The sequence below is a fragment of the Colossoma macropomum genome, unplaced genomic scaffold (genome assembly GCF_904425465.1).
Source record: "Colossoma macropomum unplaced genomic scaffold, Colossoma_macropomum, whole genome shotgun sequence".
Classification (NCBI taxonomy): Eukaryota; Metazoa; Chordata; class Actinopteri; order Characiformes; family Serrasalmidae; genus Colossoma; species Colossoma macropomum.
The window spans coordinates 36162914-36187195 of record NW_023494801.1 but is presented as its reverse complement, the minus strand read 5'-3'; the positions used below and the strand labels follow the sequence as shown (position 1 = coordinate 36187195).

The 24282-nt window shown below is 41.0% G+C and overlaps 1 protein-coding gene across 1 annotated transcript; it reads right to left on the bottom strand.

The window, feature by feature from the left end:
* Positions 1–3026: 3026 nt before the first annotated feature.
* On the bottom strand, positions 3027–22861 carry si:ch211-234h8.7 (uncharacterized protein LOC561627 homolog). The gene is made up of 7 exons (XM_036589463.1): positions 22405–22861; positions 15229–15313; positions 11758–11996; positions 10032–10175; positions 7955–8746; positions 6091–6897; positions 3027–4361 (listed from the first exon to the last, which is right to left on the bottom strand). Exons 3-7 carry the CDS (start codon positions 11978–11980, stop codon positions 4009–4011), a joined length of 2319 nt encoding a protein of 772 aa, XP_036445356.1. The 5' UTR covers positions 11981–11996; positions 15229–15313; positions 22405–22861; the 3' UTR covers positions 3027–4008.
* Between the last annotated feature and the right edge of the window lie 1421 nt (positions 22862–24282).

Sequence of the window (24282 nt, the reverse complement as noted above, 5' to 3'; positions counted from 1 at the left end):
ATATTGTAGTGCTGTTGTGGGGGCAGAACTGCAGTGTGGTTTTCTCGTGGTCAGTGCTGCCGGGCAGTGCTGTCACTTCTCCTGCCCTTGAAGCAGAACTGACGAGCTTTAGAGCGTCCTGCTGTGACAGACGTTCCTCTAATTATGGAAACTGCTAAATTTAGGAAACTGTAGCTGCTTTTGTGGCTTCTTGTAAGATTTTCTATGACACAGTGCTCAGATCATCTCCAGCACAAGCAGAGACAGAGACAGAGACAGAGACATCGCGCTCCAATCACTGGGAATTTAAAAGGAGCACTCCACCAATTTCTACACAACACAGATATAGACATTTTATTTACTATCCAGAACCACCAGTGAACCTACACGAGTCTTCTGAGTTTATATGGAATGTTGATGGAAAATAGTGGAAAATCTGAAATAATAAGTTTTCTTTGGGGACTATTTTGCCTCACAGCGCCCTGCATATTATGTATCCCTCCACCATGAATGGAGTTTAAGGCCAAAATCTTCTCAAAACTATCATAAAACAGTGTCTCAGTCATCAGGCAGTGAATTCATAACCATTTCATGTAGGAACTTTCTGTGAGGGAGCTTTTAGAGGTGGACGTGTGGTTCCCATCACCACCCCTGTGAACAGTTCTGACTCTTTAGAACGGAGCGTTTCACACCAAACCGCTCTGAATGACTCTATTTACATCTTAGCCAATTAATTATGCAGGAATTTTTGAAAAAACAGTGAAATTCCCCTTTAGAGACACCGAATGAAAAGCCTCGCCAGCAGAAGGAGGTCAAACCAACACAGCTAAGGACTGCAGAAAAAGCACCAAACGACTTTGTTTACATCTTAACCATTTCATTTTAAACAGAATTTTTTAACATTTTTGCTTTAAGACTTATAAATGATTAAAAATATGACTGGCTGTCTAAAGTCATATCATAAAAAGCATCATATACACCATAAAACCCAACACATCCAGTGTCTGTCTGCTCTAGATCCAAATATCATAATGAATGTCTCAGCAATATAGCAGCAGGAGTTCAATCCAAACATAAACAACAACAAACACAGATGCAGAAATAAATATCTCTCACATGACAACTAATACTGACGCACATCTACAGCTAGTTTAAAACGTCCTAATATTTGATGGGGAGATACACAATGCTGGGAACAGTGAGTTGTTTATTTATTTAAAATAAATAAATAAAAAACAGTTAAAAGAGCGTATCGGACTGTTTGAGCTGATCAGAGAAAACAAGGCAATACAAGCAAATATCATCACTGTCCAAATAAAAACGTTACCCATGAAATAATGACTTTACAGGAGGGAGCGAAGACGCTCTTAACTGTTACAGTCAATGTAAAATGATTTTATTACGAGTCATTTTGGAGCATTTCTGTTGGTCCATTCATGAAATGTTTACACAATGTGTTGGGCAGCTGCTCAGGTCAACAGATGTGGACTAATAAAAACTGGAATATGGAGGTTTTGTTATTTTTGGACAGTGATGATTTATTCTATAAACCATGGTGCCAGTTTCTCAGACCCAGACTAAACCAGAGCTTAGACTGAACTACAGCAGTAACTGGAGGCTGTGCGTCGTACGTCATATGGAGGTCAATTGTTTAACAAACTGAAGGTGGACAGTGGGTTTTTAAGTGGAGCTGCTCCAAATACAATCAAGCCAACTTCGCATGTCAGTCTTAAAACTGGATGGAATTAATGTGTGACGGAATGTATTACAGACTTAAGACGCTTAACCGTACACACAGCAGTGCTGCTGGAGTTTTTAAACACCTCAGTGTCGCTGCTGGACTGAGAATAGTCCACCAACCAAAAATATCCAGCCAACAGCGTCCTGTGGGCAGCGTCCTGTCACCACTGATGAAGGACTGGAGGATGACCAACACAAACTGTGCAGCAGCAGATGAGCTATCGTCTCTGACTTTACATCTACAAGGTGGACTGACAAGGTAGGAGGGTCTAATAGAGTGGACAGTGAGTGGACTCCAGCAGCACTATAAGTAATCATACCATCACCTTTGCAACCCACCCTCCCTTAAATCAGGTCCAGGAGTAACAATAAATTAATAAACCTCATTCAGGAGCTGAAACTGCATGAGAACTTCACCCACAGCTGGGATCTCAGCTGAGTTTGAGCTGATTTTTTAGATGCAGCTCCACATTAAACGAAGCATCTGAAGTACAAATAAGATCAGGAGTCGTATTACAGAAACACCTTAACTCTGAAATCTGATGTGTTTAGTCTCCATTCTGACTTCAGTACAGACTGAATTCAGGACAGTAGCTCTTACAGAATAACAGCTCCTACCTTCATAATCTCATCATGAACTCCAGATAAGAAAACAGCATCACACAAACATCCTAACTAGACTAAACCTCCTAAATCCTGTCCTAACTTTAGGATGAACCCCAACAGGGTCCTCACTTCTGTTTAAGGTCCGTTTCTATGGTTTTTAGGCAGCTGAGTCAGCAGCATAGTTCACTACCAGCATAATGAGCTCCATTTATTTCTACTGTAAAACGCTGCTTTCACTGTGAGATGATTTTCTTTTCTAACTCTGCGTTTTAAAGATCTCAGACGCTGCAGACTCGATCTCCACCGCCCCTCTGATCACCTTCGTGTGTTAATGTTGATGATGAAATATTACAGTGATGGTGGTGAATAATGAGGAGACGGAGCTGAACGTGTGTCTGTTTATTAGGAGGAGTAACGTTAGCGTGCTCGGCTAACGCGTTTGGGAAATGGAGACTGAAACTGGGGAGCGGCGACGCTCTGATAAACAGCAGGGGGCGCTCTCACAGTATTCACCACTTACGGTTTATCACTCTTTAGTATAATTGATCCTTTTTTACATCAGTAACAGCAGCGTAACTCACATTTTAACATTATTTTGATTGTGTTTACGTTTCAGCTGTGTGTGTTTATGGTCGGTTGCTAGGAAACAGACATGACAGCTGATTGTCAACTTCGATTGAGTAGGTTAAGATTTCCTAACTGGAGATAAGACGCTGTAAGATAAGATAAAAGTCCTAAATTAAGATCACCTGTCAGATCTTAATTTAGAACAAAAAGATGGAAGTTTCTGTAATACGGTTCCTGATTCTTTGCTCCCAGCAGAACAAACCAACGGTGACGCTGAGCTACTGTCCATGTTGGAAAAGTGAAAGTAGCATAAACAGCTTCACCACTTCATTCAGAAGCTGAAATGTTGAGATCTTCCACATTTAATATAAATCTGAATAAATTGCACAAATAAATCATGTTCGGTGTATAAAAGGCCTCAATGTTAGTGAGTTCTTCCGCCACAAAAAGTAGTTCCAGCATTGTTATTACTGAAGAACTGCTGGTCAGTGAAATTACACACTTATGGTGGAAATAAATTGATGTCAGATAAACAGATTTCCGATATAGCAGCACAGCTTCAGATTAACCAACAGTTATACAACAAATATTTAAAAATCAGAACCGGACCTATCACTTGCTAAATGATTGTTAGTGATGGATCAGCACTGGCTATGCAGTTTAGTCCAAGACTAGGCTTAATCCACGTGCAGGAAACTGGCCCACGCTAACAGAAAAGCACTTACAACACAAACAGATAGCAGCACGTTTATCATATCAGACTGAACGTGATGTTTAAAGGCCTTGGGACACTAATGCACTTAAACTGGTTTTTACAGCTGTGTTGGCACCAGAACAAGCAAAAGCAGTGATGGCGTGACCTTTGACCTCTGCATCTCCATACCTGTGCTCACTACAGGCCTGTTCTTTTCTACTTGTGGCAGTGCAGGCGTGTACACAGTGGAAACTCGTGGTCATTCTGGTCTGCACAAGTCCGCCAGTAGTGTTCTGGTGGATAATGGACCGAGACAACATCTAGACAGCTCGCGCTAATACTGTGGACGGTCTATTGCTCTAATCTGGACATCTGCAACCTCCTCCTCTGTCCTTGGCTAATGTTTCGTCCAGCGTCTCCGCTCACAGGCTGCTTTCAGGATTAGCGCCGACGCCGCCGTTCTGCACGTGCCCATCTTGAAGGGTTGTTTCTTCTTGCGACGTTCCCTCCGTCTCTTCTTTAGCCTCCTGGTCATCCAGGTCCCTCTGCTTCTCTGCATCTCCGTCGGGTTCCTTCGGCTCCTCTGTGTGGTTCTTATGGAGCTGCTCCAGTTCTCCAGCCACCTCTCCAGCTTCTACAGCAGCATCCGCCTCCTGAGGCTTCTTCTTGATGAACAGGAAGTTGCATGTGGCCAACACCACAGCAGACAGAGTGACCTCAATACCAGCCAGGAGGAACACGAACATGTAGTTTTTGGTGTAGTCCAGAAGACGGCCTGAGGAAAGGAGAAGAGGAGGGATGGGAAGATGGAGATATAATTAGTTGGGTGGTCTTGAGATGTAACGACTGTGTCCTCGGAATATAAACAAATTGAACAGAATAGTCTGCAGTCAAATCAGATTTATCCAGTATTTCCGTCAGCATCTCATTCAGTCAGTAAATATTAGCTCATTTTTATTTCATATTTTATTTCATATCATAAGTACTGCAGTAAAACTCTGAATTCATTGTTAAGTTTTGGTTGAAAACAAAAGGGTTAAAACCATCAAATGCCCAAATTGGAAATGATCCAATCAGGATTGTTCTCTCTCTGGTATCTAGGTAGATACAGCTGAGCTGCTCTCCCATTGGTTAGGACTTCAGGAGCTGGACTGAAGGCCTTATACATAAGATTATCCACCAACATAATCGGAAAGTGACAGAGGAACCAACCAATTACACTTTCCGGACTAATTTCATGAGAGGAAAACATCACTCTAGTCCTTCTAGAGGTTCTAGATAACTGACTGTGAATATGAGTCGTAGTCTAAGCAGGTTCTGCTTAGCTGTTATGAATGTTAAACAGTGGTGGCAGCTCTATGCAGGACTCTTTACTGAGAGAGTGACTGTAACACTGATACATACAAGCTCAGATATCTGATAATGTCTGTTGCAAACTTCAAAAGTTAATTGAACCTAGAACAGCCAAAAAAATGTTCTTGTAAATCTTAGTGCTAAAATACTATTAGAAACCCCAAAGAGGCGCTAGAAGGAATTATGCTTTACCATAGAGGTGTTTTTACATTATGAACTGGAAGTTTAGCTCTTATAGCTACAGTTCACCACTGCTAACAAATAAGGAAAGCTTGGTTGCTAGTTAGCATGGTGCTAACCACATTTCTAAATGTCTCAAACTGTGTGTAGTTGTTCAGAGTCTCTAATAGTCTTGATTATGTGGTTTCTGACACTGTATGACTCACTGTTCTCTATAAACATGGCAAGATTCATCTGTGATAGCAGGTCTGTTTGATTTTAAAAGAACTGGTGTTCGCATAAGCTTCCATTACTTTTTAGCTACATTAGCCTCGTAGCTCCAGCGCTAAAGCCAAAGAAGCAAACTTCAGACACCAAATATGACTTGGTTGGTTGAATAACTGGGGCTACGGGGGGAAACCAAATGTTCAAAATTCCTCCATAACTCAGTGTGTGAGATGTAAACAGAGTGATTCAGAGTGGTTTGGTGTGAAATGGTTCAGATGTCTTTACAGTGGTGGTGATAGGAACCAGGGGTCGCCATGACTACAACACACATATAGACATTTTATTTACTATCCAGAACCACCAGTGAACCTGCACGAGTCTTCTGAGTTTATATGGAATGTTGATGATGGAAAATAGTGGAAAATCTGAAATAATAAGTTTTCTTTGGGGACTATTTTGCCTCACAGCGCCCTGCATGTATCCCTCCACCATGAATGGAGTTTAAGTTCTCAAAACTATCATAAAACAGTGTCTCAGTCATCAGGCAGTGAATTCATAACCATTTCATGTAGGAACTTTCTGTGAGGGAGCTTTTAGAGGTGGACGTCTGGTTCCTATCAGCACCACTGTGAACAGTTCTGACTCTGTAAGATTATCTAGAACGGAGCGTTTCACACCAAACCACTCTGAACGACTCTGTTTACATCCTAATAATAAAATCCTACAGCAGCTTTAAAAATATCAGTAGTCTGAAAAAGCCTCACCAGCAGAAGGAGGTCCGACTAGGACAGCTATGGCCTCCAAGAGAAGCACCAAACCGATGGCACTGGAGAACTTCTGTGTGCCCACGATGGCCATGAGCACCTCGAACTGCAGAGCTCCCACCATGCCGTAGGAGATGCCGAAGAAGATGCAGAAGACCACCAGCGAGGCGTAGTCTTTGGACTGGGAGCCTATCAGGTCGGTGGTGCCGTTGAAGATGAGGGCGAAACTGAAGAGGTAAACACACCGCGGGCGCACCCACTTCAAACCTGCGATGATTCCGCACGTGGGCCGGGCGAAAATGTCAATGAAGCCCAGGATGGTCAGCAGCAGGGCTGACTTGGTGTCCTCATTGCCCAGTTCCTTGGCGTAACTCACCACGAACACTGGAGGCACGAACAGACCCAGGACCATGATGGACGCAGCCACAGTGTAGATGACAAACCCTCTGTCCTTAAACACAGTGAAGTCCAGCAGCTTGGCCTTGGGTTTGGCTTGGACCTTCTCTTCATGCTCCTGAGCCTCCTCAATCCCAGAATTCTCTGCATTCTTTGGGGGGATGAGGGGTCTCATCAAGGCCCCGCAGGCGCAGCAGTTGAGGAGGATGCCCCCCAGGATCAGGAAGCCCCCCCTCCAGCCATAGCGGTACTGCAGAACCTGACCCAGTGGAGACAGACAGCACAGAGCCACGGGGCTGCCTGCAGCCGCCAGGCCGTTCGCTAGGGGGCGCTTCTCACTGAAGTATCGGTTCAGCATGATGAGGGATGGCTGGAAGTTCAGGGCCAATCCAAGACCTGCAATCAGATGACCTTAGCTCAGGGTCCATCACTGCTGAGACATTCACTTCACAACAATTGTCACCTAATTGTGATTTTTTTAAAAAAAAATTTGATTCAGTTTTTCTGCCTCAGCCGTTCTCATCCGTGTGCATAAGACTTTGTTCGCACAGGAGGAGGAACTGGATTTGTTTCTTAGATCAGATTTTTTAATTGAGCGTTCACATTGCAAGTGGACCAAATCTGATTTGGACCACCAGAATGTAGTGCTTGCATTTTCTCAGCTGTTTTCATAGTAACGATGCAGGCACATGTACGCTCACTAGGGCGGGGCAGAAAAAAGGTGAAACATACAAGTAATGAAATAAAAAACAGATGAAATCCAATCTAACTTGTCAAACTGATTTAAATCAGACTCAAAACCACATACAAATATGGTTTCAGACTTTTTTTGGAAACTTTTGCAGAAAATCAATTGACAGATTGTATCTGCCTGCTTTAGAAAAAGGGAAATGTCATCAATGTTTCAAAATTCCCACATAATCCAGTGTGTGAGACGTAAACAGAGTGATTCAGAGTGGTTTGGTGTGAAATGGTTCAGATGTCTTTACAGTGGTGGTGATAGGAACCAGGGGTCGCCATGACTACAACACACATATAGACATTTTATTTACTATCCAGAACCACCAGTGAACCTGCACGAGTCTTCTGAGTTTATATGGAATGTTGATGATGGAAAATAGTGGAAAATCTGAAATAATAAGTTTTCTTTGGGGACTATTTTGCCTCACAGCGCCCTGCATGTATCCCTCCACCATGAATGGAGTTTAAGTTCTCAAAACTATCATAAAACAGTGTCTCAGTCATCAGGCAGTGAATTCATAACCATTTCATGTAGGAACTTTCTGTGAGGGAGCTTTTAGAGGTGGACGTCTGGTTCCTATCAGCACCACTGTGAACAGTTCTGACTCTGTAAGATTATCTAGAACGGAGCGTTTCACACCAAACCACTCTGAACGACTCTGTTTACATCCTAATAATAAAATCCTACAGCAGCTTTAAAAATATCAGTAGTCTGAAAAAGCCTCACCAGCAGAAGGAGGTCCGACTAGGACAGCTATGGCCTCCAAGAGAAGCACCAAACCGATGGCACTGGAGAACTTCTGTGTGCCCACGATGGCCATGAGCACCTCGAACTGCAGAGCTCCCACCATGCCGTAGGAGATGCCGAAGAAGATGCAGAAGACCACCAGCGAGGCGTAGTCTTTGGACTGGGAGCCTATCAGGTCGGTGGTGCCGTTGAAGATGAGGGCGAAACTGAAGAGGTAAACACACCGCGGGCGCACCCACTTCAAACCTGCGATGATTCCGCACGTGGGCCGGGCGAAAATGTCAATGAAGCCCAGGATGGTCAGCAGCAGGGCTGACTTGGTGTCCTCATTGCCCAGTTCCTTGGCGTAACTCACCACGAACACTGGAGGCACGAACAGACCCAGGACCATGATGGACGCAGCCACAGTGTAGATGACAAACCCTCTGTCCTTAAACACAGTGAAGTCCAGCAGCTTGGCCTTGGGTTTGGCTTGGACCTTCTCTTCATGCTCCTGAGCCTCCTCAATCCCAGAATTCTCTGCATTCTTTGGGGGGATGAGGGGTCTCATCAAGGCCCCGCAGGCGCAGCAGTTGAGGAGGATGCCCCCCAGGATCAGGAAGCCCCCCCTCCAGCCATAGCGGTACTGCAGAACCTGACCCAGTGGAGACAGACAGCACAGAGCCACGGGGCTGCCTGCAGCCGCCAGGCCGTTCGCTAGGGGGCGCTTCTCACTGAAGTATCGGTTCAGCATGATGAGGGATGGCTGGAAGTTCAGGGCCAATCCAAGACCTGCAATCAGATGACCTTAGCTCAGGGTCCATCACTGCTGAGACATTCACTTCACAACAATTGTCACCTAATTGTGATTTTTAAAAAAAAAAATTTGATTCAGTTTTTCTGCCTCAGCCGTTCTCATCCGTGTGCATAAGACTTTGTTCGCACAGGAGGAGGAACTGGATTTGTTTCTTAGATCAGATTTTTTAATTGAGCGTTCACATTGCAAGTGGACCAAATCTGATTTGGACCACCAGAATGTAGTGCTTGCATTTTCTCAGCTGTGTTCATAGTAACGATGCAGGCACATGTACGCTCACTAGGGCGGGGCAGAAAAAAGGTGAAACATACAAGTAATGAAATAAAAAACAGATGAAATCCAATCTAACTTGTCAAACTGATTTAAATCAGACTCAAAACCACATACAAATATGGTTTCAGACTTTTTTTGGAAACTTTTGCAGAAAATCAATTGACAGATTGTATCTGCCTGCTTTAGAAAAAGGGAAATGTCATCAATGTTTCAAAATTCCCACATAATCCAGTGTGTGAGACGTAAACAGAGTGATTCAGAGTGGTTTGGTGTGAAATGGTTCAGATGTCTTTACAGTGGTGGTGATAGGAACCAGGGGTCGCCATGACTACAATACAAATATAGACATTTTATTTACTATCCAGAACCACCAGTGAACCTACACGAGTCTTCTGAGTTTATATGGAATGTTGATGATGGAAAATAGTGGAAAATCTGAAATAATAAGTTTTCTTTGGGGACTATTTTGCCTCACAGCGCCCTGCATGTATCCCTCCACCATGAATGGAGTTTAAGTTCTCAAAACTATCATAAAACAGTGTCTCAGTCATCAGGCAGTGAATTCATAACCATTTCATGTAGGAACTTTCTGTGAGGGAGCTTTTAGAGGTGGACGTCTGGTTCCTATCACCACCACTGTGAACAGTTCTGACTCAGTAAGTTTCTCTATAACTGAGTGTTTCACACCAAACCACTCTGAACGACTCTGTTTACATCTGAACCGTTAAATTTTGCAGATTTTTTTTTTTTGGATTTAGAATTACAACTCTGAACACAAACAACAGTCTCCTCCAGTAATGCATCCAACATCACCCATCAGATCCAGCTGTCTGTTCTAGATCCAAAAACTGTAACGTACATCTCACTTAAAAATGAAACATTTAAGGAGAAAATCAGGTTTGCACCACTTCAGCTCTGTGATGTGAACAGTCTCTGTGATGTGAACCCGTTGGCCATGTTATGGTGCAGGAGGCCTTCAGCACTGACCTGTCAACACTCCGATGCTTAAATAGATGTGGATGATGCTGGTAGCAAACGATGCCAAAATCATTCCAGAAGCCGCAAAGAGACCCCCGACCATCATCACAGGGCGACACCCGAAACGGTTCACCAGCACACTGCATACAGGACCTGCTCACAAACAAACAGCGTTCCTTCATGCTTGTGTTGTATATGGTTCTGTATGGAACCTTTTTGAAAATGGTTCTGTATAGCATCAAAAAGGGTTCTACTTTTGCTACGATGTCAGGCTTGTAACAATAGAAGAACCCTTCTTGGTGCTATAAAGAACCACTTTTACCCTGTGAAGAACAATTTAAGCATGAAATTGTTCTATATCAAACCTGTGGTTTCAAACAGAACCACTCCTTTTACTGAAGAACCCTCGAAGAAGCATCCAGTGCTTCGAGGTGATTTTCTGTGTTGTGTTAGCATCAAGCTAATAGTGCCACACATTAGTTTTTATGCTCTAAGTTTAACGCTACTTTAACGCTATCAGATCTGCTAAAAACACTAAAAAGACATCTGAAGCACAGACGACGTTCAGATAACGCGTTCTTTACTTTTTATACTGCAGTTCTACACTGAATCGCTCAGTAAACACGTCAAAGCCCAACACTAAATAAATCTGTAGGAGAGGTTAAATCTGTTTACTATTAGCTGTCTTTTAGCCCATTAGCTGTGTTTTAGCCTATTAGATATCTTTTAGTCTGATATCTTAGCCTGTTAGCTAACTTTTAGCTTGTTTAGTCTGATATCTTAGCCTGTTTAGCCTGTTAGCTAACTTGTAGCTTGCTTAGCCTGATATCTTTTAGCCTGTTTAGCCTGTTAACTAACTTTTAGATGGTTTAGCCTGCTAATCTGTTTAGCCTGTTAGCTATCTTCTAATCTGTTTAGCCTGGTATCTTTTAGCCTGTTAGCTGTCTTCTAACTTGTTTTAGCCTGCAATCTTTTAGCTTGTTAGCTATTTTGTAGCCTGTTTAGTGTGTGATGTTTTAGCCTGTTTAGCCTGCTATTTTTAGCCTGTTTTAGACTGTTAGCTACCTTTTAGCCTATTTAGCCTGCAAGCTTTTAGCCCCGTTGTAAAGACAATAAGTTGTCAGCTCTCCAGTTTAAACAGAACAGGGTTGTTACTTCAGTTGATCTGACTGTAGTATTCGGTGGTTGTGATGCAGTCATTGGTGTGTATCTATTAAGTATTTTAACTTTTTTAAAAGACAGTTCAAACAATCTGATTTTAGGAACAGAATTATGTTTTTTTTTTTGGCTGTGGGCCAGGACGCAGTGGTAAATTTATCCATGCATATTTACACCAACAGAAGACAATCGAACAATCTTGTTCTTAGTTTTATTGTTTTATATGTTTGAAATTTGCTTCTTAGTTTTAGCGCTGGAGCTAAAAGGCTACTATATAGTAATGGAAGGAATTAGCATTGTGCTAACCACAGGCCTAAATCCCCACACGCTTGCCTCAAACCGTGCTGACACTGTATGACACTGTTATCTGTTAACATGAGCATGAAGTACATAAGCATAGTTAAAATCAGTAGCAGCCATTCTGGAGCCTGAATTTGGGCATTTTGTCAATTTTTATTAATAATAGTATCTCTGCTAGAAAAAAAACAGCATATGTTTTGGATGCTGGTATCCTGGTCAACCAATATGACCATGCTGGGTGACCAGTTAAACCAACTGTCGCTTTAATTAGACCCACCGGTGCCGTAGAGCATGGCGAGCAGGATGGAGGAGATCCAGGCGGTGTCGCTGTACCCGACGCCGAACTCTCTGATCAGCTCTTTGAAGAAGACGCTGACGGCCTTGGGGAAGGCGTAGGAGAAGCCCGTGATGATGAAGCAGCCGAACAGAATGGCCCACCCCCAGCCTCCATCGGGGGCTTTCACACCACTCGGCCCCTCATCCAGCGCTACACCTCCCATGATGCTCTGCTGATGCCTGCAGAAATACATGTATTCATTCTTTATTTATTATTCACATTAAATACTTTTTAGCATGATATCTCTCAAATCCTCTATCCATGAGTTCTGTGTAGAACCATTTTATGCTTAAATGGTTCTCTGCATGATGAAATGGTTCTTCAGACTGATGGAGAATGTGTTGTACATGGTTCTTTATAGCACCAAAAAGGTTTCTTCTATTGTTACAAGCTTGACACCATAACTTAGACCATACTAGAACCCTTAACCCTTTTTGTTGTTATATAGAACCATTTATAGCACATCCTCCATCAATCTGAAGAATGATTTCACCATGCAGAGAACAATTTAAGCATGAAATGGTTCTACATAGGACTCATGGTTCTAAATAGAATCATTGCCTTTACTACACTCTTAAAAAAGATGTGCTTCAAGGGTTCTTTAGTAGAGAAAATGGTTCTATATAGAACTATGAACACTCAAAGAACCTTTTGCATGATTAAATGGTTCTTTGCACAGTGAAAGCGTTCTTCAGATTGAAGCAGGATGTGGTGTAGATGGTTCTACATAGAACCTTTTTGAAAATGGTTCTATATAGCACCCAAAAGGGTTCTTCTATTGTTACAAGCTTGACACGGTAACAATAGGAGTGTTAAGCTTGTAACAATAGAAGAACCCTTTTTAAAAGGTTCTATACAGAACCATCTACAGCACATTCATACACATTTCCCTTTAATCCGAAGAAACCTTTCATGATGCAAAGAACCTTTTAATCATGCAAAAGGTTCCTTGAGTATTCATGGTTCTATATAGAACCATTTTCTAAAGACTCTTAAAAACTCCAGCACTGCTGTGTCTGATCCACTCAGACCAGCACAACACACACTAACACACCACCACAACATCAGTGTTACTGCAGTGCTGAGAATGATCCACCACCCAAATAGTACCTGCTCTGTGAGGGTCCATGGGGGTCCTGACCACTGAAGAACAGGGTAAAAGGGGGCTAACAAAGTATCAGAGAAACAGATGGACTACAGTCTGTAACTGTAGAACTACAGAGTGAAACTATGTGGTCAGTGGAGCTGATAAAATGGACAATGAGTGTAGAAACAGGGGGTGATTATAATATCACGGGTGATCAGTGTGTATTTAGCAATAAAACCACAGTGGGAATAAAATCTGTGTATCTATATCTGGAGAAGCAGCAGATTCTCATTTGAGGAGTCGTCTGTTAAAAGAACAGATCTGGCTGTATTTAGAATTCGCCAGCCAATCAGCATTCGCACAGCTTGTTACTGATGAATCAAACGTATGAGTCATGGTTAGTAATCATTTCCAAGACACATCCACTGTAATTACAGCCTCGGATACTGACTGAATGGAGGGCTTTACATGGTTCTCCATTTAGCACCATGTTCTGAGAAGTGACATCAGCATCCAAGACCAACTATCTAATGCGGTTCAACATTTAAACATGGAACAAAGTGCAGATGAGCAGGTCAGTTAGTGGGACTGTTCTGCATATCAATGCTGTCGGAACAAAACCTCGAATCTCCAAAATGGTAACTTTACAGGAGAAGGAAAAAACACACTTTACTTTTAATGTAAGTCAATGGAACCAGACATTTTTCCAAGTCATTTTGGGACATTTATTTTAGTCCATTCATCATAAAATTAACCCACAATGTAAAGACCAACAGATTTTTTCAAATTATGTCAAAAACTGAAAAACAACAAAAATGGAGATGCAAGGTTTTGTTCCGACAGCAGTGATATATTCAAATGAGCGTCTGATCGAGGGCTGGACAAAAACAGCCTGTGACTCTAATCCTGATGTGATCACCACCGTGTAGGACACTGATGACAAACCACACCCCAGCTGAGGCTGCAGTCTGCAGGGCTCCACAGGGAGCTGTAATGGACGTACGGCGCTGATTTGCCTGTAATCTCTCAGGTGAGACAGACAGTCTATTCCCAACTGTCTGACCTGCTTTAAACTCAACCTGTAATTATTAATAATTAACCCTGTTTTATCTTGTTAGTTTGTGTCTGTGGTGATACATCAGCACGCAAAAGTCTGAACACCCCCAATTTTCATGTTTTGTTAATTTTCTAAGTGAAAATAACTGAATTAAATGAAAACATCCTATATAGAGAACTTGACTATAGTGGTTGGTGTAGTGTGGTGAGTAACACCTCTGCCTTGTAAACTGGGGTTCAATCCCCATCTGGCTAAGCACCCTACACTATACCAATAAGGGTCCTTGGGCATGACTCCTAACACTACCCTCACCTCCCTGTGTAAAAATGATCACATTGTAAGTCACTCTGGATAAGAGTGTCAGTCAAATCCCGTAAATGTGAATGTAAATTTCTCTGCAAAATTTAGTGCACAATTTCTATTTATTTGCAGAGTTTAACATTTTAGAACAACAAAAAAACATAAAATATAAAATATTTCAGACTTTTGCACTCGTATGTATGAGTATGTCAAATTCAGCAAATAAACAAAAAAATCATGATTTATTTTTGACTTAAAAACAACAAAACTAAATTTTTGTGTTTCTCTAATTTTGCATGAAAATATAATTTCTTAAAGTATGTTAGCATGGCTAATAGCATAATAGCATAGCTATGATTCAGAGCCATTAAAGACGGCCACGCTACAGCTCCTCTGTAATTTAATGCTTATGTGCACAACAGTGTTAAGTTTTGCAAATGTTCATATCCCTTGTTAATATTTTATATATAGCAGTTATTATATTTTATTCATCCTCAAATCTGCGTAAGTACAGATTTTCTCTTCGGCTCCTTTCACTTTGGCTCTTTATTATTCTTTACTATGTTTATTCTGTTTTTATTGTATTTGTCTCTTTCTTGAATAAAATGGTTCTATAAAGAGCCATGAAGACTCAAAGAACCCTCTGCATGATTAAAGGGTTCTTCAGAGTGTGCTATAGATGGTTCTATATGGAAACTTTTTGAAAAGGGTTCTACATAGAACCATATACAGCACATTCTCCATCAATCTGAAGAACCATTTCATAATGCAACAAACACTTCAATTATGCAAAGGGTTCTTTGAGTGTTCAGGGTTCTTGCTAGAACTATTTTCTTTACTAAAGAACCCTTGTAGAACCCTGTTTTTAAGGGCATAGTTAAATATTTGTTAATAGTCTGCTTATCTGGTCTGTTCAGTGTGTTAATGTCACACATGTGTGACTAATATGTGTGTATGTGTAACATACTTGGCCAAATAAAGTGGTTCTGGTCCTGGTTCTAAACTCAGATCTGCTGAGCTGGTCCTCGGAGGCGGTTTATGGTCTGTGTGCTCTGAAATAACAAGTGTAACAAGGCAAACTAATCAGACAAATAAACGTCATGCAGTAGCAAAACAAAGAGGAGTCACTTCTCTTAAGCGGGTCACTTCCTGGAGACCTTGAAGGGTAAACACACAGGGAAGATGGCAGGGTTGCCAGATTGCTCCTATATGTGCAAGTCTAACAAAATAAACCAAAATGCAGCAAAACCCAGTGGAAGGAGAGCCTTTCAGCCATAATGATAAACAACACAGAATTTAACCACTGATGTCTTCAAAACTGTGCAGATAGGCACTGCATATCATAAAAACATGTATCTCCATTTTTGTTGATTTTTATTTTTCTACACTGTTTGAACTGAGAGAAAATTTAATGATGAATGGACCAATAGAAAAGCTCCAAAATCACTTGGAGTAAAACCTCTTTACATTAACTCAACCTAAATTCCCCCAGGAATCTGGCAACCCTGTCGGATGGTACATTTTCCCCCCAGCTGAAGCGCAGGTGGGCGGGGTTTGCAGGAATATAGGTGGGATATAAAGAGGCTGATGAAGCCCCTCTCACCGTTGCTCAGCAACAGCCACACATTCTGCTCTACTTACAGCACTTCATACAGCACCTATTACCACCACTCAGCCAGACGCAACAGCTGCTGGTCTTAGAACCTCCATTAGAACAATTAAGAACGTTTAAGAACGATTTGGATCATTAAAGACTAGTTTAGGAATGTTTCAGAACATCCCGGGACGTTTTACTATACTATATTGAGGCCACAAGTTAATATAATAAGGCCACAAATTACTATATTGAGACTATATAATATATATATATATATATATATATATACACACACACACATATATATATATACACACACACACACATATATATATATATATATATATATATATATATATATACTGAGGCCACAAGTTAATATATTGAGTCCATAATTTAATATATTAAGGCCACAAATTAATATATCGAGACCACGTACCCATGAGAAACTTGTGGCCCATGGCCTGTTAAGGTGTTGATTTGTGGCCACACTTCATTACAGAATAATCACCATGTCGTCTTAGGGGCTCTGTAGTTAAGAACATCAGAAGGAGGTGTAACTTTAAGGAATTAAGAACGTTTAGAACAACCGGAAGCTACTTGGAACATCCCTGATTCCATGCTGGTCTAAGGGGGTCTATACTGATCTAGTGCTGGTTTAGCTGGTCACCCAGTGTGGTCATGCTGGTTGACCAGCATACCACCACCCAAAACACAACAACATGCTGGTGATCAGCCATGCTGATCTCTGCTGGAGACCGTTTTGAAACAATTGGGAATGTGTTTGGAATAATTCAAAAGGATTCAGAATGTTTATGGATGATATGGATCATTTTCACTGTATAACGGAACAGCTGCACTAACTTCATTTGTTTTGGTTTTACGTTACTCATCTCTTAAACCCACTAATGCAAATTTAGTAACACATACTATTTCTTGCATGATGCTTTAGTGACTGAGGTAAATCTAGTCAAGGGAGGTTTTGAGAAATAATGAAAATAATTTTGTTTATTTCAGAAAATAATAATGATCTGCCAATATAAAAAACAGTTTCACCAGATTAAATTATTAAATCAAAACAAGCAAATAATGTACAGAAATAAGTTCAATAATGGTGTGATGTAAGAAACAATTCATTTACAGTAATGGAGGTGTTACACAGTGGACACCAGCACACAGCACACAGATGAATATTAGTGCAGTTAAATGAGAGTTTAACCTGTCTTAAACGAGAGTGACCTCTAAAGAGGACAGCACTGCCAGCTTAATTAACCTACACTCGCAAAAAAAGATGCTTCTTGAAGGGTCAGTAAAGGCAATGGTCGTATTTAGAACCATGAGTATTATATAGAACCATTCTCTGCATGGTGAAATGGTTCTTCAGATTAGCGTGGCCAGATGTCCCCATTTCCCAGGGACATTCTCTGTTTTTGGCAGCCTGTACTGGCCTGGAGTTGTCCCTGTTTTTAACTGTGGATTAAAAACACAGCAGAAAGTCCTAAGTAAGTCCTGCAGCAGAGCAGACGGGCAGACATACTGTGTTGAGCTTGTTTTGTCCAGCAGAGGGCGCTGCTGCTCTCTACTGACCACTTCTACCACTTTCTCGCCTAGTTTTACAGAACACTGCTGTGTAAAACTCCTCCAGAAGCTCACAAGTGTCCAGCATCACCACAGACATCTTTTCAGGACATGGGGTGACCCAGGGGTTAAAGCAGGGGTGGAGTTACGGGACTGAAAACATCAGGAACCACAGAAACACTTTGTGGTTTTTTCAGAAGGGTTAGTTAGAACCCAGTTTTACCCAGAGTTTATTGCAGTACAGCAGTTACCATGGACAAAATACAGGAAACTATAACTGCCCCCATTTTTTATTTTATAGATAAAAACATTGGATATTTTAATGATATACTGACTGCTGAACTAGAAACGTCCCCACTGTTCATTTCATAAATCCAGTCACTTCAGATTGATGAACAGTGTGTTGTACATGGTTCTATATAGTACCAAAAAATTCTTCTAGTGTAACAAACTTGACATCGTAACAATAGCAGAACCCTTGAAGAACCATCTTTGTAAGAGTGTTTTAAATGGCCAGGCTGTTTGAGTTCACCTTACTGGCTGTGGAAGCTATTTAAAGCCTATATAATCTAACAGTGGAACTATCACTCAAATATAAACTTATTTAAGCTGGAACCTGTTAAGAAACGAATTGTTTTCAAGGTAATACGTTTGCATACGTTTTTAAAAGGTAAAGTCAGATAGTTTAAGTGTACAGCATAGATAGATCACATTCGAATGATCAGAACCATTTAAGAACAGCACAGAGAGCTTAAGAACGTTCTAAAGCGCCTGAATGACGCCTCTTGAGAAATGAGTACTCTTACTGATCTTATCATCACAGTAACGCCCATGTTTACTGTCCTGTAATCTAAGCTGATGGCCTTTAAGCCTGTTGTCAGTAAAGTCACATGCAGCATCACCATCATCATCACACACACACACACACACACACACACAAGGCTGCCCCCATGACACTTTACACACTTATTAACATGACTTAGACTTTAATAGTAGCACTATAAAAACTACAGCACTGTACATTCTTTAAAAACATGGTTCTTCAAGGTTCTTTGAACACTTTGAACCCTGTGAATGATTAAGTGGTTCTCTGCATGGTGAAGTGGTTCTTCAGACTGGTGGAGAATGTGTTGTATACGGTTCTATATAGCACCAAAATGGGTTTGACTACTGTTTACAATGTCAAACTTGTAAACCTTATTGGTGCTACATAGAACCGTTTTCAAAACAGTGCCGTATAGAACAACATACAACACATCCTCCATCAATCTGAAGAATCATTTCACCATGAGAATAACGGAAAATGGTTCTTTGAATGTTCACGTTCTATTGATTCTTGTCTTTATCAAAGAAAACCTTGAAGCACCGACTTTAAGAGTGTAAAATACATCTATGATCATCTAACTATAGTATAACACTACAATATTCCTGCAGTGCTCTAATAGTAGTACTTGTGCAGTGTCCTGTAAACTACAGTAATTGTCTGAATTCACTATATAAATCCTGTAGAAACTCCTGTAGTGTTGCTACAGATCAGGCATGTCAAACTGGGGACCTTACAGGCCAAAGTGCTGCAGTTATTAGTGTTTACCTGACGCTCTGAATTCAGTTAATGAACCTTAATTAGCTGCTGAGCTGAATCAGGTGTGTTTAATGAAGCAGTGTGCTGAAGTCTGCAGTGTTGTGGCCTGCGAGGACTGGAGCCTGACACACAAGGTAATGACACTTTATGATAACTTATTACTGCACTCTAAATCTAAAGGAAATGTCGAGTCAGAATCAGTTTTACAGTATTTTAGTATTTTTTCTCCAGTCTCACTCTTATTTGACTTGTTATTTGATAATGTAGTGGGTGACACATTTGCCTTCTTCGCTGCAGACTGGGGTTCAATCCCCCATTTAGTCCAGCACCCTATACAACACCAATAAGAGTCCTTGGGCAAGACTCCTAACACTGCCTTCACTAACTGTGTAAACTGATCAAGTTGTAAGTTGCTCTGGATAAGAGCGTCTGCCAAACGCCGTAAATGTAATTAACTTTATTGTCGCACCAGAGGAAATTTTTCTTGGGCAAACCAGACTGCATGTCATAAAAGAGCCAGCGGACATATAACCTCACACCCTGATTAAGACATAGTGAAGAAAACGCATCGCTCTCCTAATAGAATTAAGAACTGTAACAGATGTAGGAACATCAGAGTTTCTGAGCCTTTAATCTACACGTTATTATTCTAAATCTCCTGCCTGAAGGAAGAAGCTGATACTCTGGAAAAAGAACACGATCCAGATCAGATATAATTCTTCTTGCCGGTCTAATGACAGGCTGCCCATAGACTGCACTAAGACAGGAGTGCTGGTCACCAGCATTGACCTTGCAAGTAGTTTCAACAACACTAATTTGTTCTTTATCTGTGTTGAAAGATCACCAAACCAAACTGAAATGACGGATAATAAAATATTCTCTAAAACAATATTATGGACCTGGATCATGAGCTTCTGATCCACTCCAAAGCTTCTAAGTCTCCTCAAACAAATACACTAATTTTGGGACTTAACAGTGTTTATATAGTATGGTATACATCTCAGCATGTAAACACACAAAACGGAATCAGTGTCCAAATACGAACGGCTGGTAGAGTAGAAGTAAAAGTAATATGATTTGGAAACACTCAGGTGAAAATCCAGAGTCAGTATTTTACTGAAGTACATGTACTTGAGTAAATGTAATCAGTTACTACCCACCTCTGAACAGGTTTATAAAGACACATCAGTAGTCTGACATGAAAGGCAGTTTCAGTCAGTGGCCTAATTGCATTGCGTCACTCAGCCAGGCGCTTTTTTTATTTTTTGTTTTGCCCCGCCACGTCTGGAGGCGTGTCGCCACCCCTGCAACTCATGCATACACTTTTAGAGGAATAAATAAATAATTGATTGATTTGATTGTGTCGCCTCGCAGGCCAGATATCTGACTGACAAGCGCAATAAAACCCATGCAAACTCAGAACACACTGTCATCATCCTGACTACACCTGACCTACATTTCACACACACACACTGAAAACCCAGAGAACACATTCGACTTCCGAAACACCACAGCCTCAGTCACAGCACAGCGGGAACGTGTCTGGAAGACTCGGGAAGGGGACGGAATATCTGCGATGGAAAGTCACTGACAGAGCTGAGGAGACCACAGACACTCACGGTCAGGAAGCTCAGGGTTAGCTTGGCTGGCTAAGTTGCTACCTCAGCTGATAAGATCAGCAAACAGATCTCGGTTTACTAGCACAGCTGCACTGCGGTGGTTATGTCACATCTGGTGTTCTGTTCGAAATGTTAGTCAGGCTCTGCAGCTGATTCTCATCGCAACACAGTGATGTCAGTTATCTGCTCCAATGAAAGCTAACTTACTTTACCGGTGAATGTTTTTGCTGTCTACACTGTAAAACTCTGGCGTCCTCATTTTAATAAAGGTGTTGTCTGAGTTTGCAGAGTGTTTGTAAAATGCAGCACGTTATCATGTTGCCATCATTCTCATTGCGCAGCTGTTGGGTCACATTGGCCACCGCAGCAAACAGTGTGGTAGGTTTCGTCGCTCAGTGTGGTGAAGGACCGCCCACTCTGAGGGGGGCTGACATGCAAAGGGACCAGTTATAAGTCATGTGGGGACTGGAGGTTCCAAAAAATCTCGATAAATAACAGCAATGATCAGACCTGCTCGGTGACTGGATCACCTGTCAGGTACTGAGAGGTTTTAGCTTTTAGCAGCAGTGAGCTGGAGTCACTGCAGGAGTCTCTAAAACTCACTGAGTCACTCAGTCAGTTTAGACTTAGTCTCTGACCTCCTTCAGACAGCCTGACACTGTTTTAGCTGCGTTTAACTTCTCCTTCCTCCTTTTTATTTCATTTTATTATTATTTTATTAATATTTATCTACTTTTTTCTTCTAATTTATTTCATTTTATCTCAATTCTATTACTGTTTTTTTTATTTCCTTTTAAAAATGTTTCACTTGACTGTTGTAAACTTTCGTTTGCCTATTAATCGGTTTATTATCTTGGTTTTATTTTATTTCTCCTTTTTAATCAAATCTTAACTGCTCTCCTAATCCTTTTGCCATTTTTCTCATCTGGATTTTCTGTTAATTTGTTTTTGTAGTTTCGTTCATTTTAGTTTAACCTGATTAAATTACATTTTAATTTCTTTTTCAATCCCTTCAATGTTGTAAATGCTCAGCTGCACTGAAAATAAGGGTCACCTTCCATGTATTTCTGGGTGGAAATTAAGGCTGATTGATTGATTGACTGATTGAAAATGGTGCTACAACAAAACAGACCCAGAATGATACAACGAAAACAAACCCGCAGGAAATTAAGCAATACGCAGCTGGAGCTCGTTACTGCTTAAAATACAACCCTTAAATAGCTTTAGGATACAATGTGATGAAATGTAATGTAATGTTTAATGCAATGTTATGAACTGTTTCCACTCCAGTGTCAAACCAGGATAATTACTGTCCTCCTAAAACAGGGATCTGCCTGCTGATGGTGCTGGTCAGAGTTTAGATTGATAATCAATAGTTTGTTTCCTGTCAGACTGATGTGTTTGTACAAACTAAACTAGTACTGATCACTCTGTGATTATTCATTATTACTGCTCTGTAGTTATTGATTATTGATTGGAGTGCCACCTGCTGGATATACCGCGGCGGCTCAGTCGCAATCAACTGATCAATCAATCAATCAAGTAATCAATGACTATATGAATGAGTATATTTTGCCTGTAGAGTTTTAGATTTCTTTATATTTACATAATAAAAGCTCCTTTTTGTAAAGTATCTTTAAATCATTTATTTATTTGGTCATATGTATATATGAGTACATACATATGTATGAGATATACATAATACGAACACTGTTAAGTCACAAAACGCCACGAAAATAGAGAAAAATAAACAAAGCAGCTGCTCACCTTGACTTGACTTTACGCTCTGGATGCTGCTGCTGTGTCACTCTGCTGTCACAAACACAAACAGGTGGCTTGATCAGAGCAAATCATCTGCAGACATTCACAGCCTAAAGAGTGGATTCTCCTTAAACAGTGTTTATGTTTAATAACCATACAGATATGAGCTTCTGTAGCATCTCTCAGATCAGCCAGTGAGAAACAAGGACACTGAAGGGCAAATGGCTGAGTGATAAATAATGAGGACAAATAACGTCCAGACTGTAACTACATGTCAGAGTTGATGCTCGTCCAGCCGACAGATTCCTAGATTACCAGCCTTATCACTCCTTCTATGAATAAGCCTAACTTTGATATGTTAATTAGCCTCATTAAGTATTAACACATAGTCCTCTCTCTCTTATCTCTCTCTCTCTCTCTCGCTCTCTCTCTCTCTCTCTCTCTCTGTGTGTGTCCGGCAGTGTGTGTGTGTGTGTTAATAAGAGATCTTACCTCCTCCGGATGCTGCTGCTGCTGCTGCTGATGCTCCTCCACTTTCACTCTCACGTTTATCCGGGCACGTATGACTGTACAGACGTCAGTACTGGGAGGAGCGCGCCGCTGGGTCCTAAAGAGAGCAGGAGTCATGCAGCGTGGGAGCAGCGGCTGTTTTATTAAAGGGCCCATATCAGGGAAAACCCTGGACTTTACAGTGTCAGTTTGATGTAAACATTGCTGTTTTTGTGATGTCACAAGCATCAGCACATTTACACACCGTGCTGTGCAAAGGCCTTAAACACCTAAGCAAATATAGCATTAGAATAAATATAAATAAGCATAAATACAGTACAACATTCTTGTTTTTAAAGATGCGTCTTATGAGCTGGGTAGAAGAGCACACTCGCTGCATTCCAGCAATTCCATCACCTGATTTAATTCCATGAAGTTTTGATCAGAAAAAGCGGGTATTGGATAATAATTATGATTAATACTGGGCTTTCTCGAGGAGACCACCAGCCACAGGCTTCACCTTCACAGTGATTGACCCCCAACACAAAACCCCCACACGACCCCATAGACCACAAATAACACACCACACGGCTTTACACTAACAAATAATGACAATTAAACAACATTAAAGTCTCTTTTCAGGAGGGTGTGCACCTACCATGAGCCTCTCAGCGTGGCACGTGCATGGCTACGCCTCCCGAGCCTCTCGGAGCAGCGCCAGTCAGTAGTGAGTTGCTACGGTATTAAATATTCCTATTAATCATAAAGTCTTTCCCCTTCTTTATCTCTCTCACACACACACACACACACACACACACACACACACACACACACAACATTCTGTCCCTGTACAGGACCATATCACAGGCACTACTGGTGTTGTTAACAACTGCTTCTCATTAAGACCTTTGCTTATTTTCTCAATATTATTTTTTACGTTTATATTGTCTTTCTTTTTTATTTTATCATTGTTTGTCTGTCTGTTTATGCTAACATGTCCACTCTAATAAAAACACTACAAACACTGCAAAAAATGGTATCTTGTCAAGGAAAATACTCTTAAATATAGTCAATAAATCCAATATTTCTCCTGTTGAGATTGTTGTAAGCTTCATTTAAGATTATTTGCCTTGTTTCTAGACATTTTTGCTTGTTTTAAGTGATTTTACATTTATTTCACTATATTGGCAGATTATCTTGCTTGTTGTAAGAAAAGAGCTTGAAACCACCAAATTATCTGCCAGTATAGTGAAATAATTTTACTTGATAAAATCACCTAAAAGAAGTAAATCACTGCTGTCGGAAGAAAACCTCGTATCTCCATTTTTGTCGTTTTCAGTTTTGGAAAGACGTCTGGTTCCATTGACTTACATTAAAAGTGTTGTGGGTTTTTCC